Below are 24,955 nucleotides of genomic sequence, written 5' to 3'. Positions count from 1 at the left end.
TACGAAACAAAAATCCTCCTCAGCATTTTCCATGTTCTCTCCTGTCCAAAACTAAAAGGTCCTCGACTCTAAGAGAAAAGCTAATCAAATTTGTGTCACTTTCTTAAGTCTCCATTTTCCCCTTAAATATCCATTCCATCTGCAATTTTTACGAAATAAGCAAGAGAAAAGAAAAACCCGAGAAAGAAAAATAGAGATGTAGGTAAAGAAAGCAGCAAATGAGATCCAGTTGAGAGAAAATAGTCATTTTCATTTTAAAATAAATAATGCAAGTTCACTAAAGCAGAAGTTGGATTACCAATTCGTGGCTACTCTATTATGTACAGACAACAATAAAAATTCATGCTTTTGGTCAATATAAAAGAACAATATCTATCCCCGAAAATCTTCAGTACAAGTGAATTTTGAGGTTTAGAGACATCAAAGTTTTGCATTTCATTTAATTAAGGAGAAACATAACAGCATTTGAGTGCCCATCATGCCTATCATAATTAGTTAGGTGAAAGTAAACTCTCAAAAAAAACAGCTGCTTCACAACTAGCTTTGTCACTGCTCAACATAAAGCGTTCAAGAATCGCTCCATCATGATCAGTCCTTATTAACTCCTTTCCCATGTATATTGCCTCAAGCTTCTCACCTCTGGGAAAGCACAGCGGGATTAGACTACATCTGCAGTTGATTAGATCGGAATGCCGAACTTCAAACATTGGCGCCCATGATTCCTGCACTCCGTATTCCTGCATTACCCATATCTCAAAATGGGTAGAGCTATAACACCAACGACAAGTAAGACAAAGACGCCCTCCAAGATTCATCAAAGAATAGAAAATAATCTCCTCGTGGTGATCGTCATACTGTAGGGGCATCGGCACCTCCCAAAACTCCTCCTCAGCTAAATCAAACGCAGCGATTGTCTCAGTATAATCTTCCAGAAAGACTTCCCAATGCAGAGTACCATTGCAAAAGATCCCTGCTGAGTCGTTAAAGTCAAAAACGAAATGTTCAATAGTTTTCCAGGAGTTTCTTTTCGACGAGAAGACCCTGCCTTCAGATGATGGGAAAAGGCCCAAAACGACCTTATAGTCTTCAGTGGATGAATCATAGCCGAAACCATGAGCACGTATCTCAAGATCGGGTGGAGTTTCAGGGGGGTCAGGCAACTTTCTGCGGGATCCGGTTGATGGATTCCAAATATAGAAACCCTCATTCTGAGAGAGTGAGACGCAAACCAAACCATTGCAAGAACCTACAATCTTAAAAGCACGACCCTCTTGCTTGAACGGGAAAAAGAGTTCTCTCACAGCAGAACGGTCCCACAAAGGTGCATCGGTTTCTAGGGACCCAAATCTCAAAGGGGTCGATAATAGGAGTCTTTGGGTGTGCTCGGATGTTCGGTCGAAGTGCGATTTAGCGAAATGGGGATCGGAAATTAAAAAAAGCCATCGTTTAGAAACGCACCTGAATCGGACCAAAGATTTGACGGGCAAACGCAAGAGTATTTCTAGTATCAAGTCTTCGGGAAGAGTCTTCCTAGTACTCAGCATTGCCGCCTTCTTTCTTCTAAGCGGCATCGCCGCCTTCATTCTTCAGTAATTTTTTCTTGGGAATGGCCCTACACTTGCCACAACAGCAGCACCGGACTCGCAACTTAATACTCACAGAATTCGTATTTAAAAAAAAAAAAAAAATACTCACAGAATTCCCAATGGCTTATTTAAATGTTTAATTAATTAAAATCTAATTTTTTTTAATTTTAACTGACTATTTTTACCATACATCATACCTCAATCTATTTATTCTTTATTTCTATTATTTTTGTCTTTGTATTCATTTTAAATATGTTCTCTATCTACGTATAAATTTATGATATTCTCATTTCTTCTTAATAGTTTCCATATTTTAATGTGGTTGCAATATCTCTTATTTTAAACATCAATAGTCTAATAAGAAACTGATGTGGATGTCATTTCCTTCTCTGAAGGGTAGGGTGGTGTCTTTGCAATAGCAAAGGAGGGTCTCTTGGACATAGTTCGAAAAGTGTTGATGGAGGAAGAGATACAACGATTGTGGGCTGGTTTTAGTCTCACAGAGCAGGAAGAGAATGCAATGGTGATAGATACAAGGGTGCTAGAGAAGTCGAGGATCCAAGGCGAGTCTTGTCTATTAGCCCTACCATAACAGATAAAGGCATTAATAGAGAGGCCTTCAGAACTATCATGCAAAGGTTATGGAAGCTTGAAGGTTGGCTGCAATTGTTGGCTACAATTCAAAGACGTGGGGGAAAACATATTCTTGCTAGATTTCCAACATGTCAGGGACAAGGAGAAAGTGCTGCTTGGTAGACCATGGTCTTTTGATCGAATGCTGATAAGTTTTGAAGAATGTGATGCAAATACTCTCATGTCACAAGCTCTTTTCCGTCATGAAGTGTTATGGATTCAAGCCTATAACATGCCCTTGGCATGCATGACTGAAGAGATTGGGATACAAATAGGATCAGGTGCAGGGAAAGTTCTGGAAGTAGAGGTGGATGAGAACGGTTTAGGGTGGGGGCATTTTTTACGTATGTAGAGGTTGATATCTCTAAACCATTATCTAGAGGCAGATTTCTGACATTTGACATTAAAAAATTATGGATATCTTTCAAATATGACTGTTTGCCTTTGTTCTGTCTTAAATGTGGGGTGATCAAACATTCGAGGCCATGCAAAATATCTGAAACTAAAGGGAAGTCTCAATATGGTTCATGGCTTCGTGCTAGTCAGACAAAACTTGGTAGCCAGTTTTCTAGAAGGTATGGTGGCGCAACCCAGCAGCCACCACAGTAGGGGTGGCGCAAACATCCAACTGGTGGAGTTTCAAATGAAGAAGGTACAGGTGCTAAGGCTGAATGCCAGGGTCAGAAGGAGAAATCTAAGGAGGGGTTAAATATGATGGAGAGTAGACCCTTGAAAATATGGAAGCCAGCTTGTCTCGTATGGAAGGGGAGTGCAATCTGGTTAGGAAGGAAGTGAAGATAGAGTGTTTTAATGATAAGGAGGGGATTGGAGAGAAGTTTTCCTTAGTTGGTCACTTTCCCTCTAAATCAGCCTGGACTGAGGTTGCTACCTATATGGAAAGTGAGACCAATAAGGGTGAGACAGATATGGAAATGATGGGCCAAGCAGTTATGGAAAGTTATGAGGTGGGAGGGGTTGACCCCTCTGTGGGATCAATAGCCAGCCAGGCCCGTTCTTTGGACCAGTTTCTGGGCCAACAGTTGTAGAACCTAGCCCAATCCGAGAAGCAAGCCAGGTGGAAAAGAAGAGCTCGTGACCAAGAATAAAAAAAGTAGCATTTACTCTTTCTGCAATGGTCAGTTCCAAGAGAGTTTTTTTAAAGAGAAGGGGATGAGTTTGGTATGGAGGGTGGGCCTTCAAGTGTGCAAAAGAGACAGAAGAGAGGATCTAGCCTTAGTAAGTCTAATGAACATCAAGAGTTGGTGGTGGCTGCTAGGTAGCACCACCAACAATAATGAATTGCTTAGCTTGGAACTGCCAAGAGTTTGGGAACCCTCGGACAGTTTGAGAGCTTCACCATTTGGTGAAGAAAAAGCTCTCAAGTTAGTTTTCCTTATTGAACTAAAGTGTAACAAGTATAAAGTTGACAGAATAAAAAAAGGCTTAGGCTTTGAGCATTGTTTTGTGGTGGAAAGTAGAGGTCTAAAAGGGGGCCTAGCTTTTTTGTGGCATGATGATCTTATTATTAATGTTGTTTCATACTCTCATTATCACATTTCTCTAAAGGTGATGGCCAGATGTGAGGTTTTAGAATGGTTGATGACTGGGTTTTATGGCCATCCTAAAACCAGTAAAAGGCATAGCAGTTGGGAGCTTTTAAGGGCTTTGAAGCCACCTGAAGGTTTAGCTTGGCTTTGCAAGGGGGACTTTAATGAAATTATGCATCAAAAAGAGAAAGTTGGGGCTGCAAGAAGACTGTATAGATAGATGGACGAATTCAGGCTTGCAATTAATGATTGTGGCTTGAGTGACTTGGGTGTCCATGGTGACAAGTTTACATGGTGCAACAATTGTGTAGGCCCTCAATTTACTAAAGAAAGGCTTGACAGGGCTCTTGGCAATAAGGCATGTTTGATACCTTCCTTAATACCATTGTTCGATCTTAAGGGGTCTTATGCTCTGATCATAGACCTTTACTGCTCCCAATAAGCAATGGTCCATATTGTGTGGTGAAGGGGGAGAGGCCTTTCAGACATGAAGCAAAGTGGGCTGAAAGGGAGGAATGCTTCAAAGTGGTGGATGAAGCTTGGATGAGACAAGGATTGACTACAAATCAACTGAAGAATACCTCGGATAAACTGAATTTCTGTAAAGCCAAACTGAAGTCATGGAGTAGAGTCTTTTTTGGGCAGTCAAAAAAATTGATAGAAACGAAGCTGCAACAGATTTCAAGCCTCCAGAAGTCTAACAAGGGGGACCAGATTTCTCAGATTAAGACTTTACAAAGGGAGGTGGATAAGTTACTAGAAGGAGAAGACATCTCTTGAAAACAGAAGGCCAAACAGAAATGGTTGAGGGAAGGTGACAGAAACACTAGTTACTTCCATCCATGTGCCAACCAAAGAAGAAAGACAAATTCTATAAAGAAGATTCAAAATGAAAGGGGTCAAGAATTCATAGCAATAGAGGAAATGGTGGGCCAATTTCAACAATATTTTCAGGACCTTTTTTCTACTTCCAGGCCTGTTAATATTGATGAATGCCTGAGGAGCTTGCATCCACGTATCTAAGATGATATATATAACAATCTCATGTAGAAATTCACATCTTAAGAGGTTGGGGAAGCTGTCTTTCAGATGAATCCTCTCAGTTCTCCTGGGCATGATGGCTCATGCATTTTATCAGAGACATTGGAAAACAGTGGGCAAGGAGGTATGTGATGCAGTTCTTTGTGTTCTAAATTCCAATGGTAGTATTGATGCTCTTAATGAAACCTTTATTGTCCTAATTCCCAAGATCAAATTCCCTAGCAAAGTGACTGAGTTCAGACACATTAGTCTGTGCAATGTCCTTTATAAAATCATATCAAAGACCATTGCAAACAGATTGAAGAAGATCCTTCCAAGCATAATCTCTCAGACTCAATTTGCCTTTGTTCCTGGTAGATTGATTTCAGATAATGTTATCGTGGCATTCGAGGCATTGCACACAATGAATACCAAATTATCAGCCAAAGATGGTCAAATGGCCTTGAAACTTGACATGAGTAAGACTTATGACAGAATTGAGTGGGGTTTCTTAGAAGTTGTTATGCTTAAAATGGGCTTTAATCAGAGTTGGGTGAGGCTCGTTACGCAATGCATTGAATCTGTGTCCTATTCCCTGATTTTTAATGGAGTGCCTTAACAGGTTTCAAACATTCAAGAGGAATTAGGCAAGGGGATTCCTTATCCCCTTCCCACCTGGTGCAAGCTGAATTGCAGAAAGTTATCATAGGTATACCAATTGCTAGGGGTAAATTTAGCATTACTCACATTTTCTTTGCAGATGATAGCTTGTTGTTTTATAAAGCTAATATCCTTGAATGGAGCAAACTCATACACATTATTCAATCTTTATGAAAGGGGCTCTGGTCAAAAGCTGAATAAGGAGAAGACATCAATGCAATTTAGCAAGAATACCCCAAGATCTGCTCAGGACCTAATACTCAGCATTGCAGGGGTGAGATCTTATGTGCAGTATGAGAGATACCTTGGTTTACCTGTCATGGTTGGTAAATCACGGATTAACTCCTTTAAGTGTATTCAGGAAAAGGTCAAAAGCAAGCTTAGCAGCTATAAGGTTAAAACTCTTTCCTTAGCAGGTAAGGAAATCTTCATAAAGGCTGTGGTTCAAGCTTTACCTTCATACAGTATGAGAGTTTTCCAATTACCTTGTAGTTTTCTCAAGAGCATCAATAAGGTGACTCAGAATTATTGGTGGGGTCAACAGGAGCAAGTGGGGAGAATACATTGGGTCTCTTATAATTCTATGGGTAAAGCAAAAACCAAAGGAGGGCTGGGTTTCAGAGATCTTGGGAGTTTTAACGTGGCTATGTTAGACAAACAAGGTTGGAGACTATTGCCATTTCCAGATTCTCTTGCTTCTCAGGTGCTTAAGTGGAAATACTTTCCTAGGGTCAGCTTTATGGAGGCCAAGGTGGGGAGTAATCCCTCTTACATTTGGAGAAGCATTATGGCTGCTCGATCTCTGTTGGATCATGGAACCTGCTGGAGAATAGGCAATGGCAGAGAGGTTTAAATATGTAAGGATTGTTGGTTCCCTAAGTCTTACAATTATAAAATTCAAAGTCCTGTTAAAGTCCTAGGAGAGGATGCAAAAGTGATGGAGCTAGTTGATTCTGATACTAAGCATTGTAAGGTGTCACTTATTGATGAGATCTGTGAACTAGAAGAAGCTGAAGTGATTAAAAGAATGCCTTTTAGCTGCTATAATAGATATGACAGAAGGATATGGAAAGGCTCTATTGATGGGAAATTTACAGTGAAGAGTGCTTATCATCTACACTTTGCACTAATTGAGCAATCGAAGGGACAACCCTCAAGTAGCACCGGTTCATCTCAGGTTTGTTCTACCTTGTCGAAAATGAATGTATCCCCTGTAGCAAAGATGTTTTTGTGGAGAGCTTGCAAGGAAGGTTTGCCTACTATCCTGAATTTACACAAAAGGAAAGTGATTGATAAGCCTTTCTATCATATTTGCATAGAGGGCATGGAATCAGTAACTCATGCATTATGGAGCTGTCCTACTGCTCAAGATATTTGGAGCCAGTGTTCAATAAAGTTACAGAAAGCATCCTTCCCAGAAGGTTTGTTTCTGGATTTGATTGAAAGCTTATGCAGTTCCTCAAAGTTAGACCTTATGGAGGAAGTAGTAGTGGTCTCTAAGGGGATCTGGTATAGATGAAACTTGGTGGTGTTCCAAAATGAATTCAAACATCCTAATTTGATAGTGCAGTAGGCAAATGAGGATATTTTGTGAATGAAGGAATCTAGAACCCAACAACACCATACCAATTGCAGCACAACAGGTGTTAGGTGGTTGCCTTCTTGTCAGGATTCATTCAAGATCAACTAGGATGCAGTTATGGATAAAGCCAATAGCCATGTGGGGATTGTCATCATAGTGAGGGATGATTAGGGACTGGTGTCTGCTACAATGAGATACAAATTGGCTTTGTTTCCAAACTCGTTATTGGCAGAAGCTGCTAGTGCAATCGAGGCAGTCAAATTTAATCTTCAACTGGGGCTCACTAGTATTATATTGGAAGGTGATTCACTTCAAGTGGTCAAAGTTGTTCAAAAGGAAGATGAGTCATGGTCAGAATCAGGTCTTTTTGTTAATGATGCCAAAATTCTTTTACAATCTTTTGTTCATTGGTCTGTCCAACATGTTAGTAGGACGTGTAACATAATGGCACATTTTTTAGCTAGAGATGCATTGTCTCTTTCTATTTCAGAAGTGAGAGTAGACATGGAGAAGGCTCCATCATGTATTATTCATATGCTATGATTTCTTTTATATGAATGAAAGTTCCAATTTCAAAAAAAAAAAAAAATAGTCTAATAAGAAACTAAAATGAAAAAAAAAACTTCATCTTATTTTTTTGACTTTTTTTTCTCATATTTGTAAAGTTCTTACCAAGAGTATTTTTTTAATTAAAAGAAAGTTATTAAACTTTATCATGTTTGATAAATAAAATTGTAAATGTGAGAAATGTAAAGAAAGATAATGAAAAAGAAAATAAATAATAAAAATGATTAGAAAATAAATAACGCATTTTTCAATTTAACTCACATGTTTTGTATCGTGGTGTACAAAAACTGCCAAAACCGGCCTTAACCGAGTCAAACCGGCAGTCGGAGTATGGAACCGCAGAAATTGATAAGGAAACGGTTGGTCAGTAGTAGAAATATATCAAAATCGACGTCAGCCGGTTTGGTTCAAATTTGAACTTGGTTCAAATCGTTGAATCAGCCAATTATATATATATATATATATAATAAATTATACTTATATAAAACAACATTGTTTCACTTGAATGAGTGAAACAACGTCATTTTAGATCTACAGTTCGTATAAAAAAATGATATGGCGTCGTTTGGCTTAAACGACGCTATTTCAACCTAAGGTTTAAACACCCTCCTCCCCTCCCTCTTCTTCTCGACTTCGACTTCCCTCAGAGTCTCAGACAGATCCCTTTCCCCTTCCCAGTTCCAAACTTCCAACAAACGACAAACGGTGCAACGCACGCTGGGTTCCCCTCCTTCCATGAATCTGTCGACGACACCCAGAGGCTAGAATTTCACCCCCTCCATGACTTTGTCCCCTTGAGCCTATCAGCCGTTCCCCTACCTCCGTCCCTTGCCTGTTAAAAAAACCACATCGTGTGTTAATAAAAATCCCACCATGTGGTTGCGATATCCGTCAATGCCAATTAATATTTGAGAGTCCATGGATAATGTTGAGAGCTTTGTGCAAAATCTAGTAATGTTTTTCTCATTCAATATTCATTTACTTTTATAAATTATTTATTTTTCATTATCCAAATTTATTAATATTTGATATTTTAATCTTATTAATGTTTCTATATAAAGTTGGAAACACAATCAGGCGTCACAACTATTGAAGACGAAAGACTCTTTGGGAATCTATTTGGATGTTGAAGATTTAGCACAATTTTATTCAATAACAATTGTTGTGTATTTGCTTAAGACAATTTGTTTTGGTTTATAATGTGTATTAAACATCTAGTGGAGTTTTTATTTTTTTGAGTTATCTTGTAATTAGTATTATAGTATATACTTGGTAGTTACTAGTTAGTAATAGTATAAATGACATTAAAATTAAAATGAAATTGAAATTGAAAATTTACAAAAGATTTAAAAAATTCAGCTAAAAAAAAATCCAAAATGTTAATGATCTTGAATAATGAATTGAGCAAAAAAAAAAAAAAGGTCCAAAAAGATGTTGAATAGGATAAAACCAAAGGCCCAAAAAGGGTGGCCCAAACCAGTCAGAACCACAAACTGGTCATGAACCGGCCGGAACTAGTCCGACCAGTTCCACCCCCCAGTTTCGACCAATTTTTCTCCCCTAAAAACACCGGTCCGAACCGACCGTGTCAATTTACACCTTTACTTTTGCATTGATTTTACATATCCAATTGAGACTTTATTTTGACATGGTGTTAGCCATTTTACATAAAAATACAAAATAGGTAAAGCATTGTGAGTGCTCTAAGATTTGTCTCTCTTTCTCACAACATAATCTAGTTAAAAAAAAAAATTAATTGAAGTGTGAATATGCATCAACCACATCCCCGAAACATCAATTAGAAAAATTTTAATTCTTTTTAAATAAATTAGTTACATCTAGAATCATGTTAGATACAGGTCTGAAAAAAATCAATACTAAACTATCCAAAGGCATTATTTTCTTTCTACCAAAGGACCCAACAATCTTAATCTCTCTGTGGAGCTTCAGCACCTCCCTCCCTCCCCTTATCTGGCTTACGTCAGAACTGTCCATAGGTTTTTTTTTCTCAATTTTCTTTAGTTTTATGTCTATAGCACCAAGATGTGTCGATCTGTTGCCTACTGGCCTCCTATGACCGCCAGGCGCCCCACCATCAGATTCTTCAACCGCCAATATGTCGGACGGTAAAAGAAAATCAACCAAAAGAAAGGCACGTACGTCTCACGCGCCACCGCACCATAGGGAGTCTGACACAGCCACATGGGGCTCCATCGGGACTATCTCTCAAATCCAACATTTACCTTCTTTCCAAGAGTGGTGCGTGAGCTACACACACCTCCACAACTAGTGACGATTGTTTGTCGACGAATCGACTCATCTTCTAACTGCTATTTTCCTATGTTTCTGATTTTCTTAACCAAGGATCAAGCGGTCGTAAAAGTCTCATTCAACCAGTCCAGACTAGTAAAATATAGCACACACTAATCCACAGCGGCGTGTAGTCGTACTATTATAGTTTGTTTATATGACTAGGCTAAAACCGCTTTAAGCGGCTTCCCCTTTGTGAAAAATGGGTAGGAGCTAAATTTTTTGCTCCATATCCCTCTTTTTTATTATTCTTGTATTGCTTTTGTTTGTTTTGGAATGAATGTTGGGAGCTTCCACCCCATTGAATTTAGTACCTTGTAGCCATTTAATTTATCTATAAAATACTTGCTGAAAAAAAAAAAGATACAAGCCCGAGACAAGCATCTCTGATATATTTTTCAAGCATAATATATAATTATTTTTTCAAGGAATTAATTTTTTCATATAACAAGAATGTTTCTACATTAGCTTCCAAGTGTAGGACTCATTTGATAGTGTTATTATCTTGTAGAAATATTATTTTTTATCATAAATTTTATCATCTCTCATTGCATTAACTAATGCGACTTATATTAAGTCTTTATTTAAACATTTAGCCTATCAATTTCTATTCATCTTTAAGTTTGGTCATCTTCCGTTGTGCCCCGAATGGATAACCACTTCAAATGTGCAGAATCAACTATTGTGATTATTACAATAAATTTTTTTTTTTTTTTATGATCAGGAACACCCACGGCAGAGTCCTTAAGGGCTCATTTAAATAGTGAGATGAGATAATTTTAGATGAATTGAATAAAATATTATTTTTTAATATTATTATTATTTTGAGATTAAAAAAATTGAATTGTTTATTATATTTTATACGAAAATTTGAAAAAATTATAATAATGAGATGAGTTGAGAATGTTTATGTATCCAAACGAGACCTAAAACTCACCCATGGAACCTACACTCCCGGAGAGACTAGCACAACAACCCACCGCCATGACCTTCCACTTAAATTGCAATTTGATCCCAGGGAAAATCCAACCAGTGGTATGAGACTCATGCATACAAGTTCACCCTTACCATTTGGGTTACCCACGGATGGGTATGACAATAAAATTTAAGATAAAGAATAGCATTACTCTTATTTTTAATTTTATTGCTCAATGTTACCCTTCATCTCATTTTGCATGTAAATTTGCAAACCATGAACCTCCAAAATTAAATGGTCCCATGCAAATCCGACGGTCTCCTCATATAGTTCCAACTCAAATTCATACCATAAATTTGAAATAAAAATCAACAACTAATTTCACACTCTAATAGCCGATTGCATCTCAAGTACAAAACGGCAACCTTAAATATTGTACAAAAAGAGGGTCTGCTGACCTGAGGGGGGACACAATACTAATTATCAAGCCAGAGAGAATTTGGCCTGTAAAGCTGGCTCCCTAAAATCAAAATCCAACCACAATGCAATCTTAATCCACTCAAATCTCAACCATCTGGGGCATAAACCCCTTATTTACCTAAGTTTTGGTTTGAAGATGAACTTGTGATGTCAAAAGCGAAAAGCACTTCTGATGCGATTAGAAGTCATTAGCTTCATTTATTTCCATGAATATACTAACATAAAGACACATGTATACATACATAAATTCACAGACATAAAGCTTAAGAAGAAGCATTTCATATGATCAGTGAATAAAACACCAACTATTCAGCAAAACAGTGAGAGAACGATTATGAGTAGGTAAATGTAGTCAAGACTCAAAACCAAATAAAAGTCATAGTTTTCAATTCACGTTATCCCCTCCAACAAAAAAGGTCCACAACCAAATAAAAGAACGACCACAAATGGGGACAGATACCATGGGCACTTCCATTTTTACAATATTACGTAGCAACAAGATATCATCCTCATCATCATTGTCGTTGTCATCATTGCGTCATGCCTTGATTTCTTTTGTAAGTCAATTCTATATTTGCAATTTGGGGAAAGAAGAAATACCATAAGTGGAACAAAAGAATTTATCAAGAGAGAGACTAACTAATAAGCACAATAAAGACATGCATCCTCTAGTGTATCAGTTTTGAAGGAAAAACAACTAACAAGTCAAATACAGTTAGCAAACAATGATATGATCCCACAAAGATCAAGATACCTCCAACAAACGCAAACAAGGAAGAAGAGCTAGTAAGAAAGATCGAAGTATAACCACACACTTTTCAAATTATGTAGAACAATAAGGACCCCTTAAAGTCTTATACAAATGAAAACTTTTGAGATGTAGATGCCTTATTTTAGAAGAAACTCCCATTTTACTCCTTGTCTAGGACGCTTCCAAGGTAAGTAACAGCTGAAAATTCCTCGAGTCTAAAATAAGAGTACTAGAAATCTCATTAGCACAAATGAAACAGCTCCCATAATCGGTATCCAACTCTCACTTCAAAACCCTCCCATAAATCCCCTCTTTTTACCTCACCATATTCCTTTCAGCAAACCCAGAACATCCTTGCAGCCAGTACCTCCCTACGAGAAATCAAATTTTCTCCTACACAGCAAAAGAATAGAGAAACCACTTTCTCTGCAGCCGCCATATCACTCTCTCTTCATACCAAGTCAGCCACCTCGTCGAACACCTCTCGGCAGCCACAGAAATTGCTGCTGGTCACTTCCAGCCACCCAGAACCACTGTTGTAGCTGGTCCTTCTCTCTTGGTGAGTTGAATCCCCCTGTCGCACGAAGCTCCTCTCCCATAAGCCTCTATGCTTCTTTTCAATTGTTTTGTTTTCAGCTTTCAAGTGCATGCTTGTTTTTGTTATTACATGACTACCCTTCAACCCACTACCCATAGTAGGGCTGTACAGAAACCGACGGGACCGACCATCATTGATGTAGACCGGCCGCTAGAGTCCGGAATAGGCCGAAACTAGTAGAGAACGGGTCAGCCGGCTGTATAAAATTAAGGAAATCGACGCCGACTGGTTCGATTTCGGTCTGAACCAAACCCAAACAGTTAAATTGGCCGATTATATATATATATTTTTATATTATATGTATATAAAATTAAGTGAAAGGGCGTCGTTTTAGTTATGAATTTTATAAAAAGAAATTAGGTGAAACGACACCGTTTGGCTTAAGCCTGCTGTTTTGACCGGGGATTTATAAGCCCCCCCTTCTTCTTCTTCCTCCGTCTTCTTCTTCTCTCTGGTTCTTCCCTTTGCAGGTGTATTTCTTTGCACCAACAGCACAGTCTACCGCTCCCCTCCTCCTCCACAACGACAACAACGAATAGGACTGTTCATCCGGGTTCTGGGCCCGGGAACCTAGGTATACTTGGACCGGGTTAGCCCTGGCCATAACCTAGATGTATCTGGGTTTTAAACCCAGAACCCAAATTTACAACCCAATACCCGGTTTTTTTTTTTTTTTGAGTTTGAATGTTTTGATGTTTTTTTTTTGTTCAGTTCTTTGTGGGGCATTATCGGCTTGTCCATCTCTCCTTGAGTTGGAAAGTTTTGGCCTGTAAGTTTTGTTTTTTTATTTGGAAATTCTTTAAATGCAAATGTACTAGAAAGTAAACTTCTACCTATCAGGAATGCAGAAGATAGAAAGCTTCCAAAAAAAATGGTAAAAAATTTCAAAAACATTGGTAAAAATGAAGCAATAACTAGTATGCACGTCAAAAGTGGAAGTATAGCTTGCAATCTATTATCTACCGACTGCTGACAAAAAATGAATCCCATTTCTCAGAAGTGAAAAATCATGTAAAACAACATTAACCAACAAAGTACCTGCTATATGTGTACACTATATTTAATATGGACCCATGTCTAAGAAGTGAAAATGATAGGAATTCCTAATGCTTAAAATTCAGACAACGAAAGAGAAAGGAGAGATCGCAACAATTGATAGGAATTCCTAATGCTTAAAATTCAGACAACGAAAGATAAAGGAGAGATTGACAACAATTTCCAGATCAAAACATTCAAACTTGAAAAAAAAAAAAATTATCGGGATGTAAATCCGGGTTTAAAACCCGGTACACGGACCGGGTGTCCCCAGGTTCCGGACCAGGCCAGTAAAAAATCCGGCCCAGATGAACAGTCCTACTGACGAACCGCACCAACGCACGCCGAGACGGAAGCTGCCGGTTTTCTCCCCCCTAATTGGCTGGTTCGGCTAGAGCCACTCCAAAAGTTGTCGGTGTGGCATTGGTTTTGGACTGAAATCGCACCGACGATGTCAATTTTCAGCCCTAACCCATAGCCTTTCTGTAAAATGCCTCTTGCAGGAACTTTTTGGGTAATTACATTTCTGCCCTTAAGTGTCTATGAAAGATCTCGTGTTTTAACTTTGTTCAGTACATGGGCTGATCTCTCATGTGGGCATGATGTTTAAATTGGGCTGGTTGTATTTTATAGAAATTGTTGCACTGACTCTAAGTGGACTGATTTTCCTTAATTGGGCTGGGCTGGAATTTAAGTTAGGACAAAGTTTTACTTGAATAAATATGAGCCCATAGACTTACTTTTATCAGAAAATATTTAAGGGCTTTAGTATATATTACTAAGTATTAAATTAAAATTAAACCTATTTTATAAATCCTAACAGATTTGTATTAAGCCTAAATTACGCTACTTAGTATATTTGAAAGATTGGAAATTATGATTTTAATAATTATATGATATTAGTAATTATTGAATTCAGTATATAGTTGAATATTTTAGTTCATGATGTGTTCAATTGAGTAGAACGCTAAGACACGTTTTCTAGAAATTTAGTAATGTCTAGTACCTCGTATAGGTGACAAGCTACGAAGTAGGATTCAAGGTAAGTAGCATGATCATAAGTTTGTGTGTGCTGTAACTATTCCGTTTTAGCATGTAAAATATGATATTTGCCTATGCCACGCTACAAGGCAATTCAAGGATAGCCCATTTTCATGAACCTCGCGCTATGCTGATATTGATTGTTGTTAAAATGGATGATATGTTCTGAAAATCACAAATATGCCATGTTTCATGTTATGCCATGCACAAGAGTACACCATGTCATGTAAATTCATGAAGTCAACATGTTCATATGCATTATGAAATTTTTTTTTTTTTAATAAGCTCGTATGCATTATGAAAGTTAGCAAGAAAACACATGAATGACAAACAAGTTTTAAGACTAGCCTTAAGTTATGGGTGGATGTGTAAGCTACAGACTCAACGTGGTTCACCACATGTAAGCTATTATATTTTGAGATGACACGAACCCAAGAGTGATTCACCACAAGTTATAATATGTGATGCAGTGCCACAGACTCAAGCATGGCTGACCATATATTATATGATAACACAGACCCAAGCATCTATCACTGCATGAGATGATATGTTACACGGTGCCATAGACTCAAGCGTTGTTCACCCTATTTTAAGTGACAACATGGACCCAAGCGTGTATCACTACATGATATGATATGTTACACAGTGTCACGGACCCAAGTGTGGTTCACCATATCTTATGATATAATATATATGGTTAACGACAATTGGACTAATGCACACATGTTATGATGGCCACTAAATAAGTGAAAGACAAGGTGAATAAGTTATGTACGAATGATAGGAAATGCATGGAGTCAGTCATTCATGCATCCATGTTACATGTATTGACATGATTATGTTTGATTCTGCTTATGTTACGTATGAAAGATCTATAGCCACAAAATCATTTCTAACCATGGCCAATAACATCCAACTAAGGACCTCCGGCTAGGCAAAATTTTGAAATTTCCGACTCCGCCCGACATCCGGTTTGATTCCGACTTCGACAGAGTCAGAGTGGTCGGATTTCGGAATCAGAGTTCGGAGTAGCTCCGAATAGGAGTCGGAGTTAGCTCCGAACTCTGACTCAGATTTTTTTTTTTTTTTTTAAAACCCAGATGTAAAACGACGTCGTTTTACATTTGGAATTTTTTTTTTAAAATAAACGACGTCGTTCTACTTAATGTGGAACAGCGGCGTTTTATCACGCGGGGCGGAACCCCCCCTCCCCCCAAAAAAAAATTCCCTTCTTCCTTCTGTTGAAGAAGGAACCAGCTGAGCTGCCATTAATCAGAACTGAGAACTTTGCCGTAGAGATGCACCATCTATTCCACATACACCATCGCAGCTGTGGTGGACACTTGCAGGTAAAGGAGTTTCTCGGTTCGATCCTATTATAAATCCCTTACTCATTCACCGAATACTCTTTACCCATGGAGAAATCTTTGGAGGAATAAGAACCCCCCCCCCAAAAAAAAAAAAAAAAGCACTTTTCTTCACTTGGACAGCTGCTATAGGCAAGATTCTGACAGCCAATAATCTAAGGAAGCGTAGGGTCGTTATCTTAGATTGGTGTTGTATGTGCAAAAAAGCCGGCGAGTCAGTGGATCATCTCTTACTACATTGTGAGATAGCTAAAGCCCTGTGGATCGAAGTGTTCAGTCAAGTAGAATTAACTTAATGTCTGCCATAGTGGTTGAGTTATTGGCCAGCTAGACATTTCTGGGAAGTGCTACTCAAATCAAAGCGGCGTGGAAGATGGTACCTATCTACATTATGTAGTGCATATGGCGAGAGCGTAATGATCGGAAATTTGAAGATAAGGAGCTGACTCTAGAGGAGCTTCGATCTTTATTTTTCCGTACTTTATTTCTATGGGCCATAGCTATAGATTTTAATGGCCTTAATTTACATGATTTTCTTGTTCTCACTTTTGCGACCTAGATAGGTCTTTGTCTCTTGTATAACATCTTGTGTACTTGGGCTTTGCCTATTCTTATTAATAATATCTTTTACTTACATAAAAAATAAAAAAAATAAAAAAGGTTATGTGTTGTATGTGTGACGATGCATGTAAGTTTTCAAAATTAAGCCTAATGTTAAACTAAGTTATGTTTACAGTATGATGTGCAATTACTGAGTCTTCAACTCATTTGTTTGTTTCTCTGGTTTTCTGTTTTAACGTCCCAGATGATGATTTCATGGATACAGAGCAAGAGTGCCAATAGTAGAATAAACTTTCAAAGACTTAGTGTATGATTTAGACATTTAAGCAGTGTTGGTATCACATAGAACTAGCTTATGTCATTTCTTTTATTTTCAGCTTTTATGTTATGAAAGACTGTCATGCTAGATAAGTTTTATGATTCAATAGATGAGGTATTTTATGAGACTGAATTTCTTTAGCGGGTGTTATGTTATAAATGTAGATAAAATTCCTAACCTACGAGAATGGGTGTTACACAGGCATATGAACTTATGCAATCAACCAGCTTCTAAAGTTAATATGTCAAATTCATCCAGTTAAACCAATAATCATGTGCGTAAGTAGTCAAACAATAAAAGTTGTAGGATAAAAGTAAAAGAAGCGGTTCTTGAAGGATTTTGAGGAAGAAGCATGTTACGTCTAGCAGTAAATGCAAGATGCTTGAGTCTACTTGCAGGAAAACAAACCAAAACCTATTAGCCTCTCGAACCAAGAAAAATAAACCAAAAGGTACTTCCAAAAGCAAATTAGGGAGGGAGAGTGGAACCAGTAACACTACAAAATCACCAAAAGTCATGTAATTGACTAGAAAAACAGAGTATAACCACAAGAAGAATTCCTGGGCCATTTAATCTGAAAACATAATGTACCCTACAACATTCGTCACATTGTTAATCGCTGTCACAACTGTTAAGAAAAAACAAATCCCCAAGCACAACTCCTAGATAAAAATTCAGAGACTAAAACATGCAAAGACCACTACTACGACTCTTTCAGGACCATAACAACCTATTTTAACAGAAAAACTTGTCCTTTTGAGGATTGGAACAGACTCATTTCAAATCACGCAGGATGCTATGGAACAATTGCAATCTTCCATCCATGTAATCTTGAGATTTAGAAGAGCCAAGGTTCTGCATTTCATTCCAAAATAAATAATAAAAAAGAGAAGAAAAGAAAAAACGATCCCATCTAAATCTTACCTCGTAGGCTAGGTGATAAAGGTGGAATAGCCAGATAAATCGTGGAAATACACTAGCATTTGAGTGCAGTACCGATGGTTATCATCGGTCTTCATCACAGAGAAGGCGTTGCCTTTCATCACCACCGTAATGATTAGGTGAAATTAAACTCTCAACGAAGACAGCTGCTTCACACGTAAGTGAGTCACTGAAGGCCACAACATGTTCAATCTCTCCTTCAGGTTTACTTATCATTAACTCCTTTCCAGCATATATTAACACCAGCTGACCACCTCTTGAAAGCCAAAGCGGGTTTAGATGATATCTGTACACTTCTACATGAGAATACGCAACTCTGAGCATTGGTGCCCATGATTCCCCGATTCCATATTCCATCATTCTCCATAAGTCTATATGGGTACGAGTATAACCAACTAAACACAGGCACCCTCCAAGGTTCCTCAAAGAACTGAAAGGTGCTCGTCGAGGGCGTTCATCTTCCTGGATGGGCATCGGTATCTCGTGGAATTTCTCCTCTGCTAAATCAAACGCATATATTTCGTCACGAGCGGGCTCGCTCACTTTAAGGTGCCAATGCAGAGACCCATTGCAAAGGATCCCTGCTGGCTCTTTCGCGCCATCTGAATAGTCGAGGTCATGAAGAATACCTTTCCATGAATTTTTGTTTAAAGAGAAAACCTCGCCTTCACTTGAACGGCCACTATCACTTTTTACAAGCCGGTAAGAGGCCACAATAAGCTTGTAGTCATCGGTGGATGAATCATACCCAAAGCCATGCCAATATATGAAGCCACGTAGTGGAGCGCCAGGATCTGGCAATTTCCTGTGGTCTCCAGTTGAAGGATTCCAAATATAGAAACCCTTATGGGGATGGAGAGCTACACAAACCAGACCATTGCAAGACCCTATGATTCTAACACGAAGACAATTTCTCTGGAATGGGACGACGAGTTCTCTGAGAGCGGAACTGTCCCCAAATGGCACGTCGCAGCCTAGGGATCGAATTCCAGAACTGGATGATATGAGAAATCTTTCTGGGTGCTCAGACGCTAGCCCGAACTGCGATTTAGTGAATCCGGGATCCGAGATTAGCAAGCGCCAACGTTTAGATACACACCTGAATCTTATTAAAGATTTGACCGGCAATCGCAAGAGGATTTCAACGACGACTTGTTCGGGTAGATAATTCGTAGTCATCGCTCTTCTATCAAATATCAATCGACCCAAAAATGCTTTGGCGCCGGCGACTGGAATGATAACCCGAGTGCAGAGATCATAAGTGTTGCTGTGGGGTAGTATGAGAAAGTGTGCTCGCAGACATGCTCCACGTCCGTGCAATTAAAAACCATACAGAAGAGTAAAGTGGCCTCAGTTAAAGAGTTCTTCTATTCAAACACTCACTGAAGCTCAATCTCGTACACCAGCTTACGTGTTTTTTTTTTTTTTATCTATTTAAATAGTGACGAGATAAATTAAGATAAAAATTAAAAATTAAATAAAATATTATTATAATATTATTTTTTAATATTATTATTATTTTAATATATTTTCCTCCGCACGACTTTGTCGCACAACCTACGATGTTGCTTTTTACCACTCATTTTTTAAACGACGCTGTTTGGAGCTGTCGACAATGGTATGTTTTGAAAGAAATGTTTGTATTTTTCTCTCCATTTAGTTTCTATTTTTCAGCATCTCGTATCTTATGTATTTTTGTATTTCTTGGATCTGCATTTTTATATTTGTTGGATATATATTTTTTATCTTTTAATGGTTGCTGATTTTAGATATTTTCTAATCCTACAATGACATAAACTTTAGTAGCATTGTTTACTCTACATTTATCTGTATTATTTTCGAAGTTTATTTAGTTTTTGGAATACTATCTCAAACAAAGTTTGGACCAATAAAACAAGATCGTTAATTAAAATGAGAGAAATTCTTGAACTATGTCTATGAATAAATAGTTATATATAGGCAAGTAAAGATCGGGAAAGCAAAGTGACACAAGTCTATTAGATATATACGGCATTAATGACATGATATTGGTTATGAATGTCCAAGTATATAATGTAGAGTTGTGCTACACAGAGCCTCACACTCTGCACACTCACTTAAAAATATGTGATTTTATTTTTTTATCCTCATATTTCATATTAAATTCAATATGAAATATGAGGATAAAAAAGTAAAATCATATATTTTTAAGTGGGTGTGCAGGGTGTGAGACTTATGTTTAGAATTTTTCTATAATGTATGCATTATATATGAGTCATAAATTTCATCTAACACATGATGATGATCAAGACCTAGCTCTAACTTAGTGCTAATCAATTAAGCCTTGATAAATCTACCAGCATGCTTGCAGGTGTTAGCAACTAATTTGATGTTGTCTGTCTACAAATCTCATAGGAATATCTTTAAAATGTAATGAACCATGCATGCATGCCGTCACATCCATGTTATGCATGTTGAAAGGTAGGCGTTAATTTGAAGTTTTATGCTTCCAGCATAATCTTAGTACATACGTACAAGTAGAACCTGTCATGTCCTTATGCATGAGATTTTTCACCCGCGATCTTAACAATAATACGAAATAAGGCGAACTGTTTACTCCTCCAACTCAGAGAATTTAACTGGAAAAGGTAAAAAGAAACAGAAAAGCAAGTAGAGATTATGTGATTGAGATCTAATTTGAGCCTTATACTAAGTGTGAAGAGATGCATGCTTGGCTTTGGACTTTCGTACTCTTTTATGTATCAGTTGGTTTGATTTATGGTTATGTTGAGAGATTTTTTATGCTGATATTAATTTTGGACATAGTTGCAGATATTAAATATTTTTTCCAATACTTAGTTGAAATAGCGTGATAGACGAAAATGAACATGAAAGGCCACACGGGCCTTCTACATTGATTTCACTGATGCAGGTACGATACACATTGATTATTTAAAAAATATCGTGTTGTTAGATATTGTGGTATTTAGTTAATCTATTATTTATTTAAATATTATAGAGATATTACGATCTTATAAATCCATACTATCTACCATATATGATACCTCCAGATAGAATTATTCAGAGGTAAGAGCGCTTAGAATATTTATACCATCAGTGGTCCTTTGATTTGTTTTTTCAAAACTATTATGATAGACACATGGCAGATTATGATTGAGCAACACGTTTCTTATTAATGTTAACAAAGGGAAAACTTGATCGAATGTTATGTTTTTAAATAGAAATTTGTTACTTATCATCCCCATACACTATATTTTTATTTTTTGATTTTATTCTTCTTAAACTAATTAAATTTTTCTACTCATCATTCATACATTACATATTTTGTAAGAGAAAAAAAATAAAAAATAAGTGTAGTATGTGAGATGATGAATATAATTTATCTTTTAGATAATTGAAATGACAATGTGTTATTTCTAAAACAAAAGCACAAAGAGCTAACCCTAAGTAGAATATAACTAACGAGAGATGCTATTCGTCATCACACACTATACACTTTATGTATTTTAAAATTATTTTTTATTATTTTTATTTTATTTTTGTTAAACTAATTTAATTGTCCTACTTATTATCCATATATCACATACTTATTATAAGAAAAATGATAAACATAAATTAAAATAAGTGAAGTGTGTAGTGTATAGAGATGATAAGTAGAATTATTCATAACTAAAAGGATGTGTACGTGATCAAATTGACCTAAAATTAAATAGCACAGAGGAACATAATTACGGATTATACATTGACGCTAGCCATATTGAGTATATTCCAAGTGACATTCTAGAGTCTTTTTCCTCAACATTGCTTTGGGTTAACTCCATTTCGATCGATTTACTTTATCTATTATTTACATATTTTAGTGTTATTTCATTTATTTTAGTGTTTGGTTTATAATGTTAATATTATTTGAAAATACAACCTTCACCATGAGCAAATAAGAAATTATGGGCACTCAAATTTATTTAATTAAATATGATGATGCTGCTTAAGAAAAGAATAATTATATTTGAAAATCTTTATATCATACACTATCCATGTGATACAATTTAATTTAAAAAATAAATTTTAAAACTTAAATTTTATAAATTAAATTATACCATATAAATTATATACAGTATAAAAGCGTTCAAATAACACTGCTAAAAATAAAAAGCTCATCACTTTAATAAGAGCAGCAAAGTTGAAAAAGCAAGAAAAAATAAAATAAAATAAATAAAAAGGGCTCCTGCTGGTGTTGGACCTTGGTCCTGTGGCCTTGGTCGCTTGGGTCTGGCTATCTCAAAGAACCAAGGCTTCTTTAACAAGGTGTCTCGGTTACAAAAACTTGGGTATCTAAGATAACAAATTTCAACTTAGCCTTATTGTGGGATAAATTCAATTGATTCAAAGTTGGGGAAATAGCAAACCGGATCAAACCCCTAAATTGGGTCAGATTGTGCTTGTTCTACAATCTTGTACATGCATCATGGGCCTAGGAAAAAGACCAAAGTGAGGTCGAAAAGGTGAAAAAAAATATTAGATTAATTGGGCTAAGGCCCAAAAAACAACTGAATTGCTAAGACCATAAGGATATTCTTTATCAAGGCCCAACTAGACTCCGGCCGGTACAGGTACTATATTTGTTTCATACCGACCGTACCGGCCTCAATTTCTGCCTGTACCGGCCGAAATTTCGGCCAATATTTTTTTTTTTCATTTTTTCAAACTACAAGCTTATTTTTCAATCTCCAATTCAGACTAGACTATTTATAATTTATATATAATTTATTTATATATAGACTATTATTTTGGAATATAATTTTTATATATAATTTATTTATATATCGACTATCCTGAAATGTTATCCCAAAACGCTATCCCGAAACGGTACCGGTACCGAAATATTTCATTCCAGTGCCTTGACCGGTACAGTATTCAAAACATTGATTGGTACTCCTTCACATCCAGTATGATCGTTAGTAAGGTTAACTTTAATCTTACCAACTTTATGATATTTTTCAAACGCCACGTCTCTAATAGTGACTTGACCTTGACGAGATTGTACATTTAGCTCTAAAAAACCATATTTATAGTAGACATGAAATAAATGATAGTTAGAATTTAGTATGCTTATGTGTGATTTATTTTGATTGAAACAACATTATATTAAATTTTATATCATGGTATGGAGAGTTAATCTCCAGTGGTGAGTCAGTCGGAGGGCTAGGCATGGATGAAGATGAGATGAAAACCTCATTCCTCTTGGGTGGTATGATTTCGAAATACTTATATATGCATGACATAAAAGATTCGTCATAAAAGTGTCATGTGAATGCAAAATACATCAATCATCTGTACCAGTTTCAGAGGATCATTCGCACTCCTCATCTGTAAATAATTTAGATGAATCTACATTTTTTTCAATTGTCACATCAATAATTTCATCCTCAATATCTTTTCTATATAAAAGAATCATCTCATAATGGCTCAAATTCACACACAAGTTGAAGACATACTAACTGTTTTGGTTTGTTTCTTGGTATGCACGGCCTACATGAGAAGCAAGTCAGGCCGATTGGACCAATTAACTCATCGACCTTGTCACGCAGCACGAGACACTCGAGATTTCGTATTCGTGCACTCACTACAGAGGTTGTCAATACTTAGGGAGATGCACACCCGAGAGATCATGGAGTATCGGGTGAGGCATCTATACAGGGCGCATCAAGCACTGCTATTCGTGAGGAGATTACAGATATCGTGCATGTAGAGATCTGCGCACAGACATCATAGCTATTTGATGCAGTGCGTACAGAAGTCTGGATCCCCCTTGCAAAGACTAAGTTGAAGATTATATCTTAGTTGACAGATATGGAGAAACGCCTTGGTGGAGTCGACACGGTGCTACAAGAATTGGGCTAATAGTGTATATATTTTATTTGCATTTTTTTTATTTTCTGTATGGACAACACTAGCTATTTGTGTTTTGTATAATTAATTTAAATATGAATCATCTTTTCATTTTCTAAATTAGTTATTGAGTTACTTTATGTATTTATATTATTTAAATACTATAATTTTTATATACAAACTAAATATTTACCTATAACTAATTAATAAATATTTTTTGCAATTAAAATTAGTTAAAATTCTGCCATTGTTCGACATACTATAGAAGCCTTCGAATGTATTTTCTGCTCAAGCCAAATATTTATTCATCTAATTTGTTAGAATTTCCATTTGAACCATTCAATAGTTGTTTGAACATTAACTTTAGATATTTGAACCGTAACTTCTTTATGTTCAAACATCTAAATATACTGTTCGAACGGATACTCAAATTCAAACTAAATTTGATAACTTAACCTGCTAATTTAACGTTTAAGATTTATTAAATTTAGGGACAAGTTTTTTAGTCCCAATACATTCTAATCAAACACAAAATTTTACATTCAGACAGATAATGACTTCCGTCAAGATTTTGAAACAAAATTGAATTTCATCGCTAAAAACATATTTTAAGACAATTTTCATTTCATTCTAAAGAAATTTCGTCCCAAAACAAAAGTTTGTTATAGCGAGAGGCAAACCGAATCCTAAATACTGAGGCTACTGTGTACACTATTCATGTTACAAACACACAAAAAGTCACGAAATTGACAAGACAATCACAGTATAAGAGCATTGGCATTGGCTTCATCAAAGTCATCTTCAAAATTTGATGAAAATTACATGTTTTGCATAAATCTAAAACTTCCTTAGCCAAAACTCCACATTGGATTAGTCATTTGATTCATCAAAATAATAATATAATATTATTTTTTTAATAATATTATTTTTTAATTTTTTGGAACTACACTAACCATATGTTAATTAATAATTTAATTTATATTTAAATTATTGTTTCCCAACTAATTTTTTTCTTCAACTTAATTATCCAACAAATACATTTTTTCAATCAATTTTTTCTTGAAATAGAAAATCAGTTAGAAAAATCATTAATTCTTATTCAAATAGAAATTTAAAATATATAAAAAAAAATCATTCGGTTACATTTTACT

General features: G+C 36.5%; 3 protein-coding genes across 4 annotated transcripts; 1 reads left to right on the top strand and 2 right to left on the bottom strand.

Annotated features, from left to right (window-relative positions):
- Positions 1-275: 275 nt before the first annotated feature.
- On the bottom strand, positions 276-1,614 carry LOC108987603 (F-box/kelch-repeat protein At3g06240-like). The gene has a single exon (XM_018960537.2). It carries the CDS (start codon positions 1,581-1,583, stop codon positions 492-494), a length of 1,092 nt encoding a protein of 363 aa, XP_018816082.1. The 5' UTR covers positions 1,584-1,614; the 3' UTR covers positions 276-491.
- Positions 1,615-4,883: 3,269 nt separating this feature from the next.
- LOC118349865 lies at positions 4,884-6,299 on the top strand. The gene is made up of 2 exons (XM_035695789.1): positions 4,884-5,339; positions 5,547-6,299. The coding sequence occupies exons 1-2, from the start codon at positions 4,884-4,886 to the stop codon at positions 6,297-6,299; spliced, it is 1,209 nt and encodes a 402-aa protein (XP_035551682.1).
- Positions 6,300-11,663: 5,364 nt separating this feature from the next.
- On the bottom strand, positions 11,664-19,230 carry LOC108985624 (F-box/kelch-repeat protein At3g06240-like). Of its 2 annotated transcripts, none has more exons than XM_035695388.1 (2): positions 17,898-19,230; positions 11,664-11,869 (listed from the first exon to the last, which is right to left on the bottom strand). In XM_035695388.1, exon 1 carries the CDS (start codon positions 19,092-19,094, stop codon positions 17,979-17,981), a length of 1,116 nt encoding a protein of 371 aa, XP_035551281.1. In that variant the 5' UTR covers positions 19,095-19,230; the 3' UTR covers positions 11,664-11,869; positions 17,898-17,978. The 2 variants fall into 2 exon arrangements, with proteins under 2 accessions (XP_035551281.1, XP_035551280.1); XM_035695387.1 differs by lacking the exon at positions 11,664-11,869 and adding an exon at positions 17,465-17,828.
- Between the last annotated feature and the right edge of the window lie 5,725 nt (positions 19,231-24,955).

This window comes from Juglans regia, chromosome 11, assembly GCF_001411555.2.
Source record: "Juglans regia cultivar Chandler chromosome 11, Walnut 2.0, whole genome shotgun sequence".
Classification (NCBI taxonomy): domain Eukaryota; kingdom Viridiplantae; phylum Streptophyta; class Magnoliopsida; order Fagales; family Juglandaceae; genus Juglans; species Juglans regia.
Note: the sequence above shows the minus strand (reverse complement) of the source record. Positions and strands in the feature narration are given on the sequence as shown.